The sequence below is a fragment of the Mercenaria mercenaria genome, chromosome 1, assembly GCF_021730395.1.
Source record: "Mercenaria mercenaria strain notata chromosome 1, MADL_Memer_1, whole genome shotgun sequence".
NCBI classification, from domain to species: Eukaryota; Metazoa; Mollusca; class Bivalvia; order Venerida; family Veneridae; genus Mercenaria; species Mercenaria mercenaria.
The window spans coordinates 16686107-16708402 of NC_069361.1; the positions used below are offsets into that span (position 1 = coordinate 16686107).

At 34.0% G+C, this 22296-nt stretch overlaps 1 protein-coding gene across 6 annotated transcripts in view; it reads right to left on the reverse strand.

Moving 5' to 3' along the window:
• Positions 1-1245: 1245 nt before the first annotated feature.
• The window catches only part of LOC123544883 (uncharacterized), a 40744-nt gene continuing 19693 nt past the window's right edge, over positions 1246-22296 (reverse strand). For 4 of the 6 annotated variants that reach the window (XM_053540909.1, XM_053540896.1, XM_053540902.1 and 1 more), the window contains exons 12-16: positions 21517-21656; positions 19635-19759; positions 10914-11033; positions 8568-9534; positions 4131-4487 (exon numbers count right to left, since the gene is read on the reverse strand). In XM_053540909.1, the coding sequence (XP_053396884.1) occupies positions 4471-4487; positions 8568-9534; positions 10914-11033; positions 19635-19759; positions 21517-21656 (1369 nt within the window). In that variant the 3' untranslated portion in view covers positions 4131-4470. Of the gene's footprint in view, positions 3356-4130; positions 4488-8567; positions 9535-10913; positions 11034-19634; positions 19760-21516; positions 21657-22296 lie in introns of those variants that run through there. The other 2 variants (XR_008370545.1, XM_053540912.1) reach the window with 2 other exon arrangements.

The window sequence follows — 22296 nt, forward strand, 5'->3', positions numbered from 1 at the left end:
GTTAACAGTCAAGTTGTTGACAACGACGATGGACGGATGACAGACATAGGGTGATCACAAAAGCTCACCTATGAGCACTTCGTGTTCAGGCGAGCTAAAAATAAGAAAGTTTGTGTCCCATGTATATCACAATGTACTTGACCTAGACTCAAAGTATCAGAGGATTAAATTAATATATAGCAAACGAAATTATGCAGTGGTGTTCGCTTAAGGATTTTACTCAGCTAGGCTAGAGTTATTGTTCTTCATTTTTATGTAACATGTTTACAACAAAAGGTCACCAGGTCAAATCAAATGAAAAGTTCATATGAAGATCTATCAAGTGGTTCACAAAAAGATGTTTAAATATTTCTTTTTTAGCTAAAGCAACCCCCCAAAAAGTTTGGTTGCCTTTTTAGATGACCTATTTATGAGTACATAGATAGTTTGAAATATCCATGCAAAAGTATTTTGCTGAGGTGACAGATTCTTGCGAATTATGCAGGCAGTATTGTGAGGGAATACGATGTCCTTCTTGGTATGTGGATAACTTGACATTTTGAGGGATTAAATTCCAGATCCAACTCCCACTTTTTTAATATCAAGAAATGCATTCTCTGATGGTCTCTTTCTTTGATTCAAGAAACCTCAAAATTCAGAGGGGTACAAGGTGAGACTTAAAAATCAATAGGGGTCATTGCTACCAGTGAGCAATGTGCCTGCTAAGAAGACACATCGATACAATTTTATTTAGGTAATATGTTGATGGTGTAGAAAGACCACAGGTGTCCTCTGAGCATTATTTGAGACACAGGTTGGTACCTGGGTAGAGCCACTGACCTACGTAAGCCAACTGGATGACTGCCTCATGTGGAAGAATAATATACTAAGCAATGTCTCAAATTCATAACTGTCAGAAAAAAGTGATTCAAACTCGGCAACCTTAACTACCTGCAAAATCTGTTGATCACATGTTAAGGCATCAAGATAATGAGTGTAAATGATTTTTGTAATAAATAGTCTGTGACTTTCGGTGCACAGATTTTAAAGCCAGAGGTGAAAACTGCTTCTAACTAAAGGCCACTGGGACCTTGACATTTAGTCTCAAAACCAATATGAGTGAGTACCATCAGTGATGTGCCTATCAAGTTTGAGGATCAAGTCTAGGCACTAGTAAACACTAAATTGCTTACCCATGCCATCATATATGTCCCTTCAGGAAACATAAAAATGGAAGAAATCAACAATTAAACCTGTATTTTTTAACTTAAATATTTATTTCTCACAAAATAAAAGATTGTTATATTTGTCCAAAGCTTTGTAATAACTTCTCTAGGTCTTGAAAATCTATCTGCAAAACGTCAGCATCTACCCATTCAAAAGAAGCATACTGTTGTGTGCAAAGAGAGCAGCCTCAGAGTAGGTGGTTCACTGCTTTAGATGATTATTTTACAGGCATGATCTTTGTGAAAAGCTATCATTAACACACCCAGACTCCGCTTTGATACTGGGAAGGTAAAATGATGTGATTATGACCTTTGACCTACAAGTGCCTGTGTGATCTTGAACTTGGAATAGATACAGCAGTTTCAAACTTCACATTGATTTTATAAAGACATAAATTATAGTCTAAAATTTATGAAGAAAATATGGCCTCTGGAGTAATAACAGTTTTTTTTTTCCAAAGATTTATGATTCGACTGAGTGGAACACTTCCTCTCTATGCAATGTCATTATGTCAAGTATTTTGTTTTTTAATTCATTATAGAAAAGGGGAATTGATCTTCTTCCTTATATAATCAAAGTATGGTTTCTCAAGGCATATAATATTCAATGGCAGCGGTTATGTGTGAAGCTTTTAAATGTTTCACTTTCATACTGGAAATCTACAACAAACAAATGAATGAAGGCAACAAATTCATCTTTTATGAACAGAACACACACTATAAATTACATATTAAATCTAGTTCTAAATTATTAATAAATACTATTATAAATAACTTCAGCAATAATTTAATGGCATTTTACAAATTAGAACAGTGCAACAAAACTTTGTACAGAAAAAAATAATAGTCATATATTAGCCACATGGCAAAATGTACATGTTATATTCAATTTCAATACTTTTTTTTCTTCACAATTTAGCATTTAACAGAACTAAAAATATTGGAATGCAAATATCAACACATTCTGTTCTTTTTTCCCCCCCAAACTTTCTATACTTTCTAACTTTCAAATGTCCTGATATAAAGCGTATGCTAACAAGCTGCATATACTTTGTTCTTTAATTAACATATGCTTCCATTCTGCCCTACAAATTATGCTTACAACAGTGCACATACCTATACAATGAAAAACATACATTTTGAAGGTGTTAGCTTATTTTTATGCCTAACAAAAATAATCTCATACATTAAAGGTGAATGATCATTAATAAATTTAAAACAAGAATATTTTCATACTACAAAGGCAAATGCACAAAGTGTAACCCTACATATTAATACAAATGTGATAGTAGTGGTCTTTCTTTGACAAAGAAATGCTTTGAACAAACATTTTATATTAGTACACCTAGTTCAGAAATCTTGCCTTTTGTTGTAAACATCAGATATTTGTTTTCAGAATATCTTTCATAAAGTGAACACTAAATGCAATATTTTACAAGCTGAAATGTCCTGCAACATAGGCTGATTTTACAAAAATGCTAGAAAGATTGACTAATGTTTCATTTACTGCTGGACTAAAAGACAGTTATTTTGACAGACAAAGGTATTCCAAATGTAAAAGAAGTGTACAAAACTCAGACTGGATGCTAAACAGTAAAGATCATATTACATTAAAAATTTTCATGTAAAGGGAAACCACTCCTCACTAAGTTTGGAATGCATGGAACTAGTTAGTATAACTGCCTCATAGCTTGCAAATGTTACCAGATCTGCACAAAATAGGTTTGAAATGTCCAAGAATCTGGCAATTTTTGTGAACCCCATGTCCACGAGTGAAAGATATTTTGATCTGAAATGCAAAAAATCTAAATTTTCTTTTTACTTCATTTCTTAAGAAAATTTTACCCATAATATTCTTACCTGTAAAAACTACATTTGATAGTCTTTACTTTGAAAATACCACATAATACAAAATGTATATATCATTATTATTTTCCATAATTCATTGAAAAACATGTAGTAATCAGATGTAGATGAATTAATCCAACTTTTCTTTTCCACTTTTATCAGCTGTTCAAGACACTGTGAAATCATTTCTTAAGAACAAATTTCTTTTTTTCCAAAGCAGCTATTTCGTTGAGATATAGATTTGTGACCTTGAAATGAATTGGAATTTAACTCGTTTGTTGGCATTTTATTTCAAGGAATGACTTAAGGTTTCGATGGAGGCCTTGAGAAACAAAAATCAAACAACACCAAATCATAGAAAAAAAGAGTTGTTTGACATGAAAATTGAACAGCATGTAAAACATGTATATTACTTTACGAAACAAGTGTCAGTATACTGATATAAACATTGAATACCGGAAAAGGGCTGTCTAAAGGGGCTCCACTTCCGGACAGTTAAACGCCTTTAAAAACTCACCATTTTCAAAGAACTGTTACACATGTTTGTTTTGATGTATTTGCAATAGCGTGCGAGTGGTGAAATTTCACGTAACAAGGTGGAACATAGTTTTCAGCAATTGTTTATCTTTTTTTCTTTACAAATGGCATTCATTTTCAAAGGGAGACAACTTTTTCTCAAAGATTACTTAAAATAATCGGAAAAAGTTGTTTCCCTTTGAAAATGAATGCCATCTGTACTTAAAATAATCGGGAACAGTTGTCTCCCTTTGAAAATGAATGCCATATGTAAAGAAATAATGATAAACAATTGCTGAAAACTGTGTTCCAACTTGTTATGCGAAATTTCACCACTCGCACGCTATTGCAAATGCATCAAAACGAACATGTGTAACAGTTCTTTGAAAATGGTGAGTTGTTAAAGGTGTTTAACTGTCCGGAAGTGGAGCCCCTTTAGGCAGCCCTTTTCCGGAATTCAATGTTTATATCAGTATACTGACACTTGTTTCGTAAAGTAATACAAATGTTTTACATGCTGTTCAATTTTCATGTCAAACAACTCTTTCTTTCTATGATTTGTTGTTGTTTGATTTTTGTTTCTCAAGGCCTCCATCGAAACCTTAATCACAAATTAGACCCAAATGAATATTTATGATTTTACAGTATGCAAAATCAATATATAACATACATGGCCATGTATGACATCTCTACTCTCAATGTTTCTTCTTAACACCTGTAAGACACAGTGCTCTACAGAAAACATACTTTTTGTCAATCTGATTACTGTTCAAGCTCGAGGTATAATCCACTATGAATGTATGTAAAGTTAGCAAATAGGTGGCATTTCAAATGGTGTAACTGGCCAAACAACTGTAGGTCTGCCAGATCACTGGACAACAAGAACTTCTGAATGCATAAATCACATCATCAGACTATCTGTAATAGAAATCAGAATTGGAAATTGTCATATATAATAGAAGTTTGAAAAGAATCAGGTATTTCAAGCAGGCAATAAAACTATATTTTGACAACTCATGCTATGTGTAACCTTTATGTTGCCTGTTTTTTTTCTATACCTGAAAAAGGTTAGCCAGAGGCAAACAAAAGTACAAAACAATTTTTGTTGGAAAATTTATTAAAATGCTGTATATAATGTTCTGCAGTTGATATTTCTTTATTACAAATATGACAGACCTTCACCTGGGGTAAACAAGCTAAAACACACCCCAGAAACTGTAATAATTCTCATATTTTACAATTAGTAAATAACAAAATGCAAGTAAACATTCATCAAAACACAATGATAATCAAGAAATGTTTGACAAAACCGACTAATTACAAGAGAATAACAAATAATCAAGGCCTTTGAATTGTTTGTCGCCACATTTATTATGGTTCAGATGCGTAGGTTTTGAACCACGAGGATGTTAGCATTTTATCAACTTAGCTTGAATCCTTTTGTGTAATTGCAGGATCCAGGTTTATGGATGGACAGATGCACGGACCGTAGGGCTTTCCCATACATGTGATACGTCCCGGATTGTCCGGGATTGTCCCGGAAATTACATACTTGTCCCGGACAGTCTTGAAATGTCCCGGAAAAATAAAAATACAGGAACAAATAAAAATAATCCCCCAAAAATCTTGTTTTTTTTTGTCTATACATTGTAGAATTTTACACAATAAACAGTAAACAGTCCCCGGTGTCACATTGTTTATTCCTAATCAGTTTCATGCCCTCGAGCAGGGTGTTGAATAAGTCCGCTTTGATCATGCGACGATCTTTTGATGACACTGATTAAGTTACAGTCAGTTATTATGATGACCCTGATTAAGAACTGACAGGATTATGCAATCAATAACTGTTTTATGGTACTGTTTTATGGTACTTACAATAGTCGTAAATCTTCTTGTTTTTAGCACGTTGGCAGTAAAGCTACATGTAGCCTTTATGGAAGAGATTATTGAAAACGGTCAATTAAACGATAATTATTTTAAAAGGCTGTAATAATTTAAGATCAAGATCGATTGTCACACATATTCTAAATTAAAATATTGAATGCCTTTGCTGACCGACCGATGGAAACTGACCCGACTCCAAATATTTTATATTGGCGATTTTATCTACAAGAAATATTTTATTCCTTTAAGGATTCAATTTAATTATTAGATAAACGTTTAAGCTTTAAAATGATACCAAATTAGCTAGAATCTAAATCACGGTGACCAGGTTGATTCTTTGTATATAGTAAGTGTCCTAATTCTGTTCACCTCGGGAACGCAATAAATTCACGTGCCGAACTATAATGTGTATTACCCGTACATGTATTTACCTCCCTTGGAAAGCTAGACGACATTTGCATCAAATTAAAACATTGTAAGCAAGTGAACAATGTTTATCTCACAAAACTACATGTAATATTACGATATTTTTGCATGAAACAGACGAATACCAATGTCACGATGTATGTCCCGGACAAAAGGTAAAAATCCCGGAAATTTTTTCTCAGAATCCCGGAAACGTTCTGAAAAATTATGGCATGTATGGCTTTCCTATAGTCCCCTTCAGTGTTCCACCAGTAGGGGACTAACAAGAGCTGTCCGTAAGACAGCCAAGCTCGACTATTCGAAATATTGTCACAGAAGCAGGAAATTATTACCCAAAATGTTAAATATCAAAAGAGTTTAAGTTCGAAAGGGGACATAATTTGACCAAAATACATATCAAAGTTATGGGACTTGGTGCTATCAACTAGTTTTATAACCCCGAAGAAACATGTTAGGTTTAAATTCAATATCTGCATTAGTTTTGGAGATAGTAACTTGCATGTAAACTTTAACCAGAATTTTCTAAGTCCAAAAGGGGCATAATTTGTTCAAAATACATGTTAAGAGTTATGGAACTTGACCTAGTGAGGCTGGTTATTGACCTAGAAAAGGAATAAATAAGATTCAAAGCTATATGCCTTTTGGTAATAGCTGTATGTACTTGCACGCAAAACTTTAACCAGAATTTTCTAAGTCCAAAAGGGGCATAATTTGCCCAAAATACATGTCAGAGTTATGGGACTTGATTCTATCAACTAGTTTTATAACCCCGAAGACACATGTGAAGTTTCAATTTAATATCTATATTAGTTTTGGAGATAGTAACTTGCATGTAAAACTTTAACCAGGATTTTATAAGTCCAAAAGGGGGCATAATTTGCCCAAAATACATGTCAGAGTTATGGGACTTGTCCCAGTGAGGTAGGTAATTGATCTAGAAAAAGAAAAAATAAGTTTCAAATCTATATGCCTTTTAGTAATAGCTGTATGTACTTGCACGCAAAACTTTAACCAGAATTTTCTAAGTCCAAAAGGGGGCATAATTTGGCCAAAATGAAGGTCAGAGTTATGGGACTTGGTGCTATCAACTAGTTTTATAACCCCGAAGACACATGTAAAGTTTCAATTCAATATCTGCATTAGTTTTGGAGATAGTAACTTGCATGTAAAACTTTAACCAGGATTTTCTAAGTCAAAAGGGGGCATAATTTGCTCAAAATACATGCCAGAGTTATGGGACTTGACCCAGTGAGGTAGGTAATTGATCTAGAAAAAGAAAAAATAAGTTTCAAATCTATATGCCTTTTAGTAATAGCTGTATGTACTTGCACGCAAAACTTTAACCAGAATTTTCTAAGTCCAAAAGAGGGCATAATTTGGCCAAAATGAAGGTCAGAGTTATGGGACTTGGTGCTATCAAATAGTTTTATAACCCCAAAGACACATGTGAAGTTTCAATTCAATATCTGCATTAGTTTTGGAGATAGTAACTTGCATGTAAAACTTTAACCAAAATTTTCTAAGTCCAAAAGGGGGCATAATTTGCTCAAAATACATGTTAGAGTTATGGAACTTGACCCAGTGAGGTTGGTAATTGTCCTAGAAAAAGAATAAATAAGTTTCAAAGCTATATGCCTTTAAATGATAGCTGTATGTACTTGCATGCAAAAACTTAACCAAGGTGTGACGCCGACGCCGACGCCAGGGTGAGTAGAATAGCTAGACTATTCTTCGAATAGTCGAGCTAAAAACAAAAGTTTTCCCCTGAAATTGTTTGAGAGGCGCAGAAGAATAAGTTTTACCATCACTCAAGGTAAGCAGGTATTATGGTTATATATTGTTTTGTGGGTATTTCTCTTTCATTCAAAGGTATCTGAAATTGTCACATGATCACATGTATTTCAGTGTAATTTTGCAGATAAGTAATAATAATACAAAATATCTGCTTTCTTTACTTTTATGCAGACACTGGTAAGAAACCTTCCAGGAAAAAGAAAGCCCTTATGACTATAGATTATCTGACACATGAGCTTCACAGCTTGCTCCAACAATTTTAATAGTTCAGAGAAAATACCTGCCCTGCATCCCAGAGGCCACATTTTTTAAACAAATTTTAACACTGTCTGCAGTAATAGAGGGTCACCCAATGGACATTTCAGTGAAATTGTTTTGAAATATGGAAATTGTTCATACAGCCACGTAAAGAAACAAACTCCTTGTCCTGGATGCCATCTTTTTTAAAACTAATCCAATTATAGTTAAAGGAATTTCATAGATGGTTAAGTACTGGATATTTCAGACAGAATTATTTTGAAATCAGGTCATATATATACATTGTATATAAAGAAAACTAGTCAATATGACTTGAAGGTAACTGGTACAGGGTCATGAAAGGAAAAATATATGAAATTATTTGAATTAAGAGATTTTGGAAGTTTTTCTTTTTGTTTGCCATGGCAACCAGAATTCTGCATACCACTGGATGACTTCCACTTGAAGGAAGACCAGCTGAGAATCATTCCTGAGAATTTTGGTTGATTTTGGTTTGCTAGTAATGTTCTGTAAAGACAATGTGGATCACAAGACGGATACTAAACAATCCTAAACGCCTAAAAAATGTTTTCTAATCTTAGTATGGTCAACTGCTTTACCAAATAAGTCATTAAAACTATAAAAACAGTGCATTACCTATCTGAACTGAATCTAGAATCTCCTGGTTTGACCTTGTGTTTGCTGTTTTGAACATCACAAATGATTTCTTCATTCTGGGACAACTAAAATCCTCATCCATAAGTGTACATACTGGAACAGTGACCCTTTTTTGTGGTTCAGGACACAAGGTTTTACTATTGCTGTTATGTCTGTTTGAGTGTAATATACTTTCAAGATTTTCTGATGCTATGGATGGGTAACTGTAATTGTTCCTGTTAAACTCAAGTGGAGGATAAAGGGTTTTTCTGTGGCTATTTTGTTTGTATGTGTGAAACACACTTCCCAGACTTTCTGATGCCAGTGTGGAGTAGCTTATGCTGTTGAAATTAAGTGTACCCTTTGGATTAAAAGATATTTCACCAGATTTCCTTTTAGTTTGCTGTTTTTTAACTGTTAAAGCCTTTTTCCTCAAAGGTTTCTTAAACAAAAGGCTCGTTTTCTTTGCCAACTTCTTGTATTCTGGAACAGATATATTTTTAGCAGATTCATCAATATCAAAGACATCATTTTTAGGCAGACAAACATCCTTTGCTTTCTTTGACTTTCCTTTGCTATTATTGTCATTACTATTTGTTGACAATATTCCAGTTGAGCTTTTTCTACTGTACCCTGACTGCCATGATGTCCCTGAAACAGTACTACTGAGTCTGCTTCTACCATTCTGATTCCTTAAACTTATTTTCAGACCTCCAAATTTTTTCTGTTTTCTTCTTTTTGGGACTTTTCTATTCATATTTTTAGGTTTCTTTGATGCTGGCTCAGTCTTTTTCTTATCTTTCTTTACCGTTTTTGTCTCGGGACTTATTTCTGTAGCAAAGTCCTCATCTGCTGAAGCTTCTTTTTTCTTTGCAGACTTTCTCGACTTTTCCCCTGTGCTTGCTTTGGTGAAGTGGCCATCCCTTGATGCCTTTATATCTGCATTAATATCTTGTATTGTTCTATCCTGTAAAGTATATAATATTCACCATAAAACCAAATTTCTCTTCATCTTATAGCTCAGCAATGTTTTCTAGATGGCAAGCAATGGTGCTGGCAACAATACTGTATCTTGTATTTTGTAGTGAAATTTCTAGGTTAGAGAGTTTCTTGGATTTTTCAGTCTGATCCAGTTAAGAATTGTAAACTGTTAAAATAGACACATATTGTTATTTTACAATTACAAGAAGACCAACTTCAAGCATAGACCACAAAACAACATGACAGCTACTAATAAATAAATAAATCTGCATGATTTGTTGGAAGCAAAACAGTATAAGACTTGGTTTGACTGGTTCAGTTTGGAACAGGTGAATATGAAACACCCTTCAAGCACCCTAGCAACAGCTTAAGTCGATCTCTGTACTAGGAGAGATCGTGTTTGTATACAAATCTGTTGTATTTTCTATTTTTAGAACTGATAAGACAGTGATTGGGTAGGCAGACCCTGACCATCCATGCTTTATGTACACAGTGATGTTTTTCTAACGGCCTAAACTTTCTTAAAGGCGTACGCTAGAATTCCCAGTATATGAGATGGGCAAAAATTTTCCCAATAACAGAATTTCTTCAAACTTTGGATATTGAAGGACAATCATCTAAGAAACAAAAAAATGCAATAAAAATCATAGGTCATCGGTATCGAAAAAGAGTTATCTGCCCTTGAAAACGTCATTTTGCGGGGAAACACAAATTATATCAATATCTTTTTGATCAGAGGAAAACAAGCAATTTATCAATTACTTTTGATTATTACTAAGAAATAAAATGGATTATGAACATTTAACTTAAGAGTTTTTTTCTTAAAGTTTTGAACATCACTACGCCACTGTTAAAATTATATGTCATCTTAAATGGTTATTCATTTAAAAAAGATATTTGGATGCAAAAATATGAAAATTGTTAGTATTTCAAAACTTTTTAAATTTTGAAAATCCATAAATGAGTGAAAAAGTTATTAAAAAATAAAAATTCTGATACCATACAATAAATGGTGAAAAACATTGTTTTGCCCACCACCAGATAAACAGATGATAATGCATGACGTCACTGCGATCTCTCCTATTGTACATGGAAACGATGCAATGATCCCAGTTCATCACAGTGAGTAAGAATGTGAAATTTCAATCTATTCTTACAAGTGGTTATAGAGATACCAGCTAACATACAAAAACTTAATGAAATTGGGACACTGACGCCAACCAATGGGTGAGACAAATCGCTCTATCTATTCTAAAAAAAAAAAGAAGCTAAAAACTGCTTCAGTACTGAGAAATAACCTGTAACTTATATAAAGACTGTACCTTTGATTAATATACTACCTATCAAATATAATGAATAGATTACCTGCTGAGTATTAATTAATGTATCAGAGAGATGTATACACTCATCAGAGTTGACTTCTCTTGATTCATTGAAATGAAGAAGGTCATCATCCGAGTCCATGTTCACTGATGATATGTCAATCTGGTAAAATTAAACACATTTTACCATTTAATAATTCCATGAAACATAAATTTTACTTGATTCTCTCAAACTGGAAAACTAATTACAAACATATATATATATATATACATATATATATATATATATGAAAAATCTTTACCGTTCACCTGACCTTGACCTTTTAAACTTCCTTCTAACCAAGTTTGATGAACATCAGTCTGGTGACTCTTTAAAAGTTGTTTAATGTTTTTGTTTTTTTTTAATTTTAGCACTTGCAACCCAAAGGTGTACTCAAGGTGAACCATATGTACAAATTTAAGAAAGGTTAAGAATTTTTCTGACCAAGTATTTTTATCTTCTGTTTCTAGCTCTGGTTATCACTAAGTGCACCATCAGAATTATTTGAAACTTTAAGAATGGTCCATTTGCTACAGACAAAGTTTGGTGATGTGGTCCATGAAAAAGTTTGACTCAAGCTTTTCATAAGCACAACCAAGCTGAACCATTTGAACCAACATGGGAAAGGTCAATCCAAGGATGCTTCTGACCAAGTTTGGTGAATATTCATTAAGCAGTTTATAAGAATTTTCTATTTTCAGCTTTGGATGCCTCTTGTTAGTTTGTTTTGGGTTTTACACCATCTTTCAACAGTATTTCAGTTATGTAACAGCAGGCAGTTAACCTATGCAGTGTCCCTGGATTCCGAAAGTAACTACCAACTTCCCTGCATGAATCAGAGGTGGAGTACAAATATTTCAGACACAATGTCTTCTACCAAATCGTCACAGAGACCCTGAGACCCATAGATCTCCACTCTCCCTATTGAACTAAGCTGGTGGGTCTTTGGATGCCTCTTACTGCAGCCAAATGAACAATCCCAACTTGAAGGAATCTGCAAGGAGTCTTCCCAAAGCACATTCCTGTGAAATTTTGCTGAAATCTTTAAAGAGACGAACAAAGGCAAACATGTGATGGAATGCAATGATCCTGTGAGCTCAAATTCAGCAATTGCTGCAAAGGTAAGCTACAGAGCCATTTAACGATTCTCTTTTTCTTTCTGACAGCCCTTAAAGAAAGTCAAGCTTAATCATTTAAACAAAATTGGTAAACACCAAAACAAGGATGCTTCTGACAAAATTTGGTGAATATCCATCAAGTGGTTCTTTGGAAGTTGATTCAATTGTTTTTCTGCTATTTTTAGCATTGGCAGCCCCTTAACACGGGGGAGGAAGTGTTACACGAAGGATGGAGTTCTTCTGATAACCTGTCATGTTTTCTTCTGATAACTGTTACGGAGTTCCTGGAAAACGTTACAGAGTTCTTCTGATATTTGTATGATAAAACAAGGTATCGGTCGAAAAAATGGTAATTATCAATCTTTAAAAAGAGAGAATGGGGTGTAAAACTAAAGTTTGATGATCAAGGTTGCCTCATGTTTTGTGCTATTTGTCAGAAAAAACTGTTTAGTCTAATAATCAGCGCTACTTCTTTGAAATCAAGACATTTTGAGTAAAATTTCGAAATTGTTTGCTTATTCATACATATTAATCTACTCATTCAAATTCTTCATCCACACTACACGCAAAAGCCTACTTTTAGTGCAAAGCTGCAAACATAAACCACTGTCTAACAATTTTATGCCCGAGTTTTCAAATGTTACAGATTCAGGTGAACTCTGAAGATGTCACAGAGTTCTTATGATAACTTTTGTTACTGCCAGGGTGTTTCTTTAGCTACTGTAAAATCTGGTAAATAAGCGTTTACGCTTATAATAATTTTAGTGACACTTTTATGCGCCTATTTTTGATATGCGCTTATACTTAAGCCAAAACTATGCGCTTATATTTGATATGCGCTTATAGACGAGCCGTGTGCGCCTATTTTTGATATGCTAGGAATATTGACAGTTGGTTGAGAAATACGAAAGTAAAACATGGTCATAGACGTGCGCAGTGAACTACTTCCTTTTATTGCGTACATTACAGTATTTATAAAAGAATGAAACCAGAATGAATACATAATTTGCAAATAATGTTCAATCTCTCGAATCGGACCATTCAGTAATTGTTCAAAACTAAGATTGTAGCATTTTATCCTAATTCTTTTCACAGATTTACAAAAGAATTGCAAACTGTTATCATCAGACAACGCAAACCACTTTTCTGGTGTTCAAACTTTTACTTTCATTTACTGAAAATATTTTCTAAAAAGCATGACTATCGTAAACAATTATTTTTTATCAGACAATAGACGTTAAAATCTTTTAACACCCATCGGCTATTCAACAGGTAAGAACACTTGTTACCTGTATTTATGATAAACAATTATCACGGTGTAATACCGTTAATTACGTCTTTTGGCTGTATCTGTTGTTTGTTTACCAGTAATTGGATATGCGCCTACTTTCGAGACAAAATGATGGTAAGGGCATGACATGCGCTTATTATCCCATACGGAATAACAGTAAGGCCGTATGCGCTTATTTTTTATATGCGCTTATATTCGAATATGCGCTTATTTACCAGATTCTACAGTATGTTAAGATACTTTTAACTAATTTTATTATTTTGAAAGGGTGTTAATCATGTTCTAATGTAAGATATTTATCCAAGGCACAGTATTGTGGTTATATGATGTATGGTATGTGTGTTTTTGAGTTCCTATGATAACGTTTTAGTGTTATATTTTTATTTCTAACTAGATGTTACTTTTAAAGGGACTGTGTATGCTAATAATGTTGATCTAGCTAACTATTCCTCTTACTTTTCCAACTAAACTCAAAATGTACTCATATTCATCTTATAGCATTTTGGCAAATGCAAAGGTCGTTTCTGGCGAAGAATTGATATAGACAGCACTTTAAAATTCACATTAATATGCATTATGATATTCTTCAAGACAAATAGTATATGCATGAGGATGACAAGCCCTTTTTTGGTACGCAGTATTCAACGCGTTGAAAATTATATGCATTCTGTAAGGTGTTATGACAACACCAATTAAGTTTTATCGCAGAATTTACGCCAGTCACATTAAAATTCACCCTCTGTATAATGTCGCATTGTGACTGTTTTTTCAGCGTCGAATTTTAAAATTCTACTATATGAATGATTAGAAGAATTATGATGGTAAAGTTATAATTATATTACTGATAATATATAGCATTATTATTACCATTATTACATTCTTTATGAAAATCTATTGATATGAACTGTATACATAGCATGCGACAGCATTCGGATTAAGGTTAAATGTTTTGGGTCTATAACTTAATGAAAATGGTCATGCGATCAACATTAACAAAATCACATACACACAATTATCCTTGATAAATTACATGTATATTGTCATGTACATCTGAAGCTATAATTTTGGAGTGTTTTAGTATAATTTCTTGTCGCTGTTTACGTATATTAATTAGTTATTGTACGATTTTTGTTGATTATGGAGTATAATCTACTGTCGCATGGCAAATTATGGTCCCTAATCAACAAATATCATACAATAACAATCTTAATTTAGAATCATTTCCTTCTTCTCATAGCATGGTCAGGCATGGATTAATTTTGCCACATGGCCTCAATGTTGTAATCATGACTTTCCTTTCAGGATGAATATTTACAACGTGAGCAACTGCTTCAGACGGTGTCAGGAATCTTTTGTGACAGTATTTACATCTGATTGTCGCATCTGAAAAAAGGACAATTATTTAAAGCTTTACTTAGCATATTGGCCTTTTCAACCTACCACATATCAATTCAACGTAAAGGTCATGATACGAATATGTGTAACAAAACAAGCAATTGAATCACATGAGATGACAACAGCAGTCATACATAGTAATGCAAATAAACCACTTCAGAAAACAAGAGGGCCAAGATGGCCCTAGGTCGCTCACCTAAGAAACACACCATAACAGTGTAAAACATGTTTGACATTGTGACTTCATGGAAATAAATATTCTGACCAATTTTCATTAAGATTGAACCAAAAAATTGGTCTCTTGTGATAAAACAAGCATTTTCTTAGATATGACCTAGTTTTTGACCCTAGATAACCCATGTTCAAACTCGACCTAGATTTTATCAAGGCAATCATTCTGACCAAAATTCATGAAGATCAATTGAAAAATACAGCCTCTATCACATACACAAGTTTTTTCTTTGATTTGACCAAGTGACCTGTTTTTGACCTCAGATGACCCATATTCAAATTCGACCTAGATTTCATTAAGGCAATCATCCTGACCAAATTTCATAAAAATCAATTGGAAAAAAACAGACTCTATCGCATACACAAGATTTTTCTTTAATTTGACCTAGTGACCTAGTTTTTGACCTCAGATAACCCATATTCAAACTCGACCTAGATTTCATCAAGGCAATCACTCTGCCCAAATTTCATGAAGATCAATTGAAAAATACATTCTTTATTGCATACACAATGTTTTTCTTCGATTTGACCTAATGACCTAGTTTTTGACCCCAGATGACCCATTTTCGAACTCGGCCTAGATTTTATCAAGGTTATCATTCTGGCTAAATATCATGAAGATCAGTTGAAAAATACAGCCTCTATTGCATACACAAGGTTTTTCTTTGATTTGACCTAGTGACCTAGTTTTTGGCCCCATATGACCCATTTTCGAACTTGGTCTAAATTTCATAAAGGTAATCATTATGACTAAAATTCATGAAGATCAATTGAAAAATACAGCCTCTATCGCATACACAAGGTCTTTCCTTGATTTGACCTAGTGACCTAGTTTTTGACCCCAGATGACCCATTTTCGAACTCGGCCTAGATTTCATCAAGGTAATCATTCTGACCAATATTCATGAAGATCAATTGAAAAAAAACAGCCTCTATCGCATACACAAGGTTTTTCTTTGATTTGACCTAGTGACCTAGTTTTTGACCTGAGATGACCCATTTTCGAACTCGGTCTAGATTTTATCAAGGTTATCATTCTGACCAATATTCATGAAGAATAATTGAAAAATACAGCCTCTATCGCATACACAAGGTTTTTCTTTGATTTGACCTAGTGACCTAGTTTTTGACCAGAGATGACCCATTTTCGAACTCGGCCTAGATTTCATCAAGGTTATCATTCTGACCAATATTCATGAAGATTAATTGAAAAATACCGCCTCTATCGCATACACAAGGTTTTTCTTTGATTTGACCTAGTGACCTAGTTTTTGACCGGATATGACCCATTTTCGAACTTGGCCTAGATTTCATCAAGGCAATCATTCTGACCAATATTCATGAAGATCAATTGAACAAGAGCTGTCCGTAAGACAGCCAAGCTCGACTATTCGAAATATTGTCCCAGAAGCAGGAAAATATTACCCAAAAAGGTTAAATATTAAAAGAGTTTTAAGTTCAAAAGGGGCATAATTTGGCCAAAATGCATATCAGTTATGGGACTTGGTGCTATCAACTAGTTTTATAACCCTAAGGCACATGTGAAGTTTTAATTCAATATCTGCATTAGTTTTGGAGATAGAAACTCGCATGTAAAACTTTAACCAGAATTTTCAAAGTCCAAAAGGGGCATAATTTGCCCAAAATACATGCCAGAGTTATGGGACTTGACCCAGTGAGGTTGGTAATTGATCTAGAAAAAGAAAAAAAAAGTTTCAAATCTATATGCCTTTTAGTAATTGCTGTATGTACTTGCACGCAAAACTTTAACCAGGATTTTCTAAGTCCAAAAAGGGGAATTAATTTGCTCAAAATACATGTAAGAGTTATGGGACTTGATCCAGTGAGGTTAGTAATTGATCTAGAAAAAGAAAAAAATAAGTTTCAATCTATATGCCTTTTAGTAATAGCTGTATGTACTTGCACGCAAAACTTTAACCAGAATTTGCTAAGTCCAAAAGGGGGCATAATTTGGCCAAAATGAAGGTCAGAGTTATGGGACTTGCTGCTATCAACTAGTTTTATAACCACAAAGACACATGTGAAGTTTCAAATCAATATCTGCATTAGTTTTGGAGATAGTAACTTGCATGTAAAACTTTAACCAAAATTTTCTAAGTCTAAAAGGGGGCATAATTTTCCCAAAATACATGTAAGAGTTATGGGACTTGACCAGTGGGGTTGGTAATTGATCTAGAAAAAGAATAAAATAAGTTTAAAATCTATATGCCTTTTAGAAAGAGCTGTATGTACTTGCACGCAAAACTTTAACCAGAATTTTCTAAGTCCAAAAGGGGGCATAATTTGGCCAAAATGAAGGTCAGAGTTATGGGACTTGCTGCTATCAACTAGTTTTATAACCCCGAAGACACATGTGAAGTTTCAAATCAATATCTGCATTAGTTTTGGAGATAGTAATTGCATGAAACTTTAACCAAATTTTCTAAGTCAATAATGGGAATAATTAGCTCAAAATACAGTCAGGTTTTTGGATTTGACCCAGGAGGTTGTAATTGACCTAGATGAATATTCAAATAAGTTTCATCAAGGCTATATCCTTTCAATTATGGTTAATGTACTCTTGCATGCAAGTATTCTTTAACCAAGGTGTTTTTGACCGGATGCCGACCGCACGAACGCCTAGGAGTGGTTGAATAGCTAGGAATCATTCTTCGAATAGTCGAGCTAAAAATACAGCCTCTATCGCATACACAAGGTTTTTCCTTGATTTGACCTAGTGACCTAGTTTTTGACCCGAGATGACCCATTTTCGAACTCGGCCTAGATTTCATCAAGGTTATCATTCTGACCAATACTCATGAAGATTAATTGAAAAATACAGCCTCTATTGCATACACAAGGTTTTTCTTTGATTTGACCTAGTGACCTAGTTTTTGACCCGAGATGACCCATTTTCGAACTCGGCCTAGATTTCATCAAGGTTATCATTCTGACCAATATTCATGAAGATTAATTGAAAAATACAGCCTCTATCGCATACACAAGCTAAATGTTGACAGACGACAGACGACAGACGACAGACGCCGGACATCGAGCGATCAGAAAAACTCACCTGAGCATTGCTCAGGTGAGCTAAAAACAGCTTCTGCAAATTCAGCATTTAGATGTTCCCTTAATTAAAGATAAAGGATATGATTTTAATTCAGTGATCAATCCAAACGGAATCCACTAAACCATTGTTCACGAACATTAGCACATCCATTGATAGAATGAACAATACAATTTACTGCATTTGTTACCTTTTCGTATTTTACTATATATATGTCATTATACTGCACATAGTTTTCAACTTTACAAAGGACTCATATCATACATTATATAACCACAATACTATGCCGTGGATAAACATATTACATTAGAACATGATTAACATCCTTTCTAAATAATAAAATTAGCTAAAGAGTATCTTAACATAGCTCAAGAAACACCCTGGCGTAACGAAAGTTATCATAAGAACTCTGTGACATCTTCAGAGTTATCACCTAAACTCCGTAACATTTGAAAAGTCAGGCATAAAATTGTTAGTGGTTTATGTTTGCAGCTTTGCACTAAAATTAGGTTATTGCGTGTGGTGAGGATGAAGAACATGAATGAATATATTAATATGTATGAATAAACAAACAATTTCGATATTTTGCTCAAAATGTCTTGATTTCAAAGAAGTGGCGCTGATTATTTGACTAAACAGTTTTTTTCAGAGCATAGCACAAAACATGAGGCAACATTGACCACCAGACTTTAGTTTTACACCCAATTCTCTCTTTTTAAAGATTGACAATTACCACTTCTTCAAACGATTCCTTGTTTTGTCATACAGAAATCAGAAGAACTCTGTAACGTTTTCCAGGAACTCCGTAACAGTTATCAGAAGAAAACATGACAGGTTATCAGAAGAACTCCATCCTTCGTGTAACACTTCCTCCCCTGTGCTTAATACACTCAAGCAGAACCATTTAAGAAAAGTCCATCCAAGGATGCTGGGAAAAAGTTTGGTAGTGGATATCTCATGGGTTTCATTAAAAGAAGTCATGTTTTGTTCCTTCTTTTTTAGCTCTGGAATTCTCAAAATACTTTTAATAGGGAATCATTTGATGCCTCTAACAAAATTTGATGAAATTCTGACCAGTAGTTTCAGAGGTTAAAGAGGTTTAAGTAAAATGTTGGACTAATGATACCAGAAGATCAACATGGGAAAACTCACTATTCTACAATGTGTGTTCACAGAGACTGACTGAAATGTATAGACCTACGAACACAGATTTATTTGGTGTGACTTCTTTAATATTCTGCTGACATTAATTTATATTTGTTTATATAATTAAACATATAATCTGTATTTACTTTTTGCTGGCATTGGACAGGATGACACCACAGAAAATGTTGAAAAAAAAATACATACAGAATTTACACAAGTTCAGTCTTTCTAAAGCAGTATCTTACTAAAGATCTGTATCTCATTTTGTTGCCTTTTTATTAAGAAAATCAGGCTTACACATAGATGAATGCTTCTGTAGTGGAAGTGGAAGAACTACAAATCCATCTAAACATGTAGGAACCTGGGCAGAACCACCACCCTTCAGTCAGCAAGCTGGATATTTTGCTCACATCTGAGTTCTGAGTCCCTTGGGGTTTTTAAATCCAGATGCGACATTAACAATTTAACAGTACCTCAAATTGGAAGGCTTGTCCCTCTGAATTGACTTTATTTGGGGTGCTTGTTTTAATGTTTTGCTGCCTCTGCTTTGGTCGTAGTGTTCCTCTTTTATCATCCTCTATGCCAGTGGATTTTGAGTCTAAAATACAAATTCATTTTTCATTTACTGAGGTTCTATGATTTAAATTTCACTGTCCTGATCATGAATAATTTCTATTTTCAGTTAAACAAGAGCTGTCCGTAAGACAGCCAAGCTCGACTATTCGAAATATTGTCCCAGAGGCAGGAAAATATTACCTAAAAAGGTTAAATATCAAAAGAGTTTTAAGTTCAAAAGGGGGAATAATTTGACCAAAATGCATACCAGTTATGGGACTTGCTGCTATCAACTGGTTTTATAACCCCTAAGGCACATGTGAAGTTTCAATTCAATATCTGCATTAGTTTTGGAGATAGAAACTTGCATGTAAAACTTTAACCAGAATTTTCAAAGTCCAAAAGGGGGCATAATTTGCCCAAAATACATGCCAGAGTTATTGAACTTGATCCAGTGAGGTTAGTAATTGATCTAGAAAAAGAAAAAATAAGTTTCAAATCTATATGCCTTTTAGTAATAGCTGTATGTACTTGCACGCAAAACTTTAACCAGAATTTGCTAAGTCCAAAAGGGGGCATAATTTGGCCAAAATGAAGGTCAGAGTTATGGGACTTGCTGCTATCAACTAGTTTTATAACCCCGAAGACACATGTGGTTTCAAATCAATATCTGCATTAGTTTTGGAGATAATAACTTGCATGTAAAACTTTAACCAGAATTTTCTAAGTCCAAAAGGGGGCATAATTTGCTCAAAAAACATGTCAGAGTTATGGAACTTGACCCGGCAAGGTTGGGTATTGATCTAGAAAAAGAAAAAATAAGTTTCAAATCTATATGCCTTTTAGAAATAGCTGTATGTACTTGCACGCAAAACTTAACCAGAAATTTTTAAGTCCAAAAGGGGGCATAATTTGGCTAAAATGAAGGTCAGAGTTATGGGACTTGCTGCAATCAACTAGTTTTATAACCCCGAAGACACATGTGAAGTTTCAAATCAATATCTGCATTAGTTTTGGAGATAATAACTTGCATGTAAAACTTTAACCAAACTTCTCTAAGTCTAAAAGGGGGCATAATTTGCTCAAAATACATGTCAGAGTTATGGGTCTTGACCCAGTGAGGTTGGTAATTGATCTAGAAAAAGAAAAAATAAGTTTCAAATCTATATGCCTTTTAGAAATAGCTGTATGTACTTGCACGCAAAACTTAACCAGAATTTTCTAAGTCCAAAAGGGGGCATAATTTGGCTAAAATGAAGGTCAGAGTTATGGGACTTGCTGCAATCAACTAGTTTTATAACCCCGAAGACACATGTGAAGTTTCAAATCAATATCTGCATTAGTTTTGGAGATAGTAACTTGCATGTAAAACTTTAACCAAAATTTTCTAAGTCCAAAAGGGGGCATAATTTGCTCAAAATACATGTCAGAGTTATGGGACTTGACCCAGAGAGGTTGGTAATTGACCTAGAAAAAGAAAAATTAAGTTTCAAAGCTATATGCCTTTAATAGATGGCTGTATGTACTTGCATGCAAAAACTTAACCAAGTTGTGACGCCGACGCCGACGCCAGGGTGAGTAGAATAGCTAGACTATTCTTTGAATAGTCGAGCTAAAAATCCTTACTTTTGAAAACCGATATCAAATTCTTAATAAACATCACATACTTTGGTAATCTGTTTAAATAAGGAATCAAAACACTTTCTCAAATTATACAGACACTAACTTTATCAGTTCTTAGTTCATTGAAAAGCTATTTATTCTGATAATTGTTATGTATGTTTAAAATGAGTGGTTTACTCTGTTCACAAGTAATTGTGGACATCTGTGGTATGACATCTTCTATTTCCACAAACCCTGTGGTAAACAACTTCGTGGAATTCTTGGGTTGGAGGGTGCCTTTTCTCATTCCTTTAAAAGCAGTACACTTGGTAGGAGATCTGAATAATTATAATATATATAATATACACACACAACTGTTCTTTCAGATAGGTAGACCCTGTCATCCTACACATAAAAAGAAGTTTCATGTAAAGAACATGGAAATGATAGTTTAAGCAGTTAAAGTTTGCTTAACTCTTCTTGTTATGCTTGACAAATTAAACTATTAAAAAATGTGAACTTGTTATGTTCTCAGACATCAGAGTTAATCTGAAGACAAATATGACAAAAAGATTTTGTTTTTTAGTTTTAGGTTTAACGCTATTTTTCAACAGTACTTCAGTTAATATGTAACAGCGGGCAGTTCAACTAACCAATGTTCCTGGATTCTGTACCAGTACAAACCTGTTATATGCAAGTATCTGCCAACGTTCCCACATGAATCAGAGGTGAAGGACAAATGATTTCAGACACAATGTCTTTTATCAAATCGACACAGAGAACATACTCCTCCCCTGGTGATCAAAATTATGATCCTGCAATCCGTAGACCTGCGCTCTCCCTAATGAGCTAACCGGGAGGTGACAAAGAGGTAGTTAATCAGATTTTGGTCATGTAATGAATTTATTCAAAACTTTAACATCTTGATTATTTACTCTTAATTATGGGCTTACAATGAATAGGCTTAAGAAATGTTAA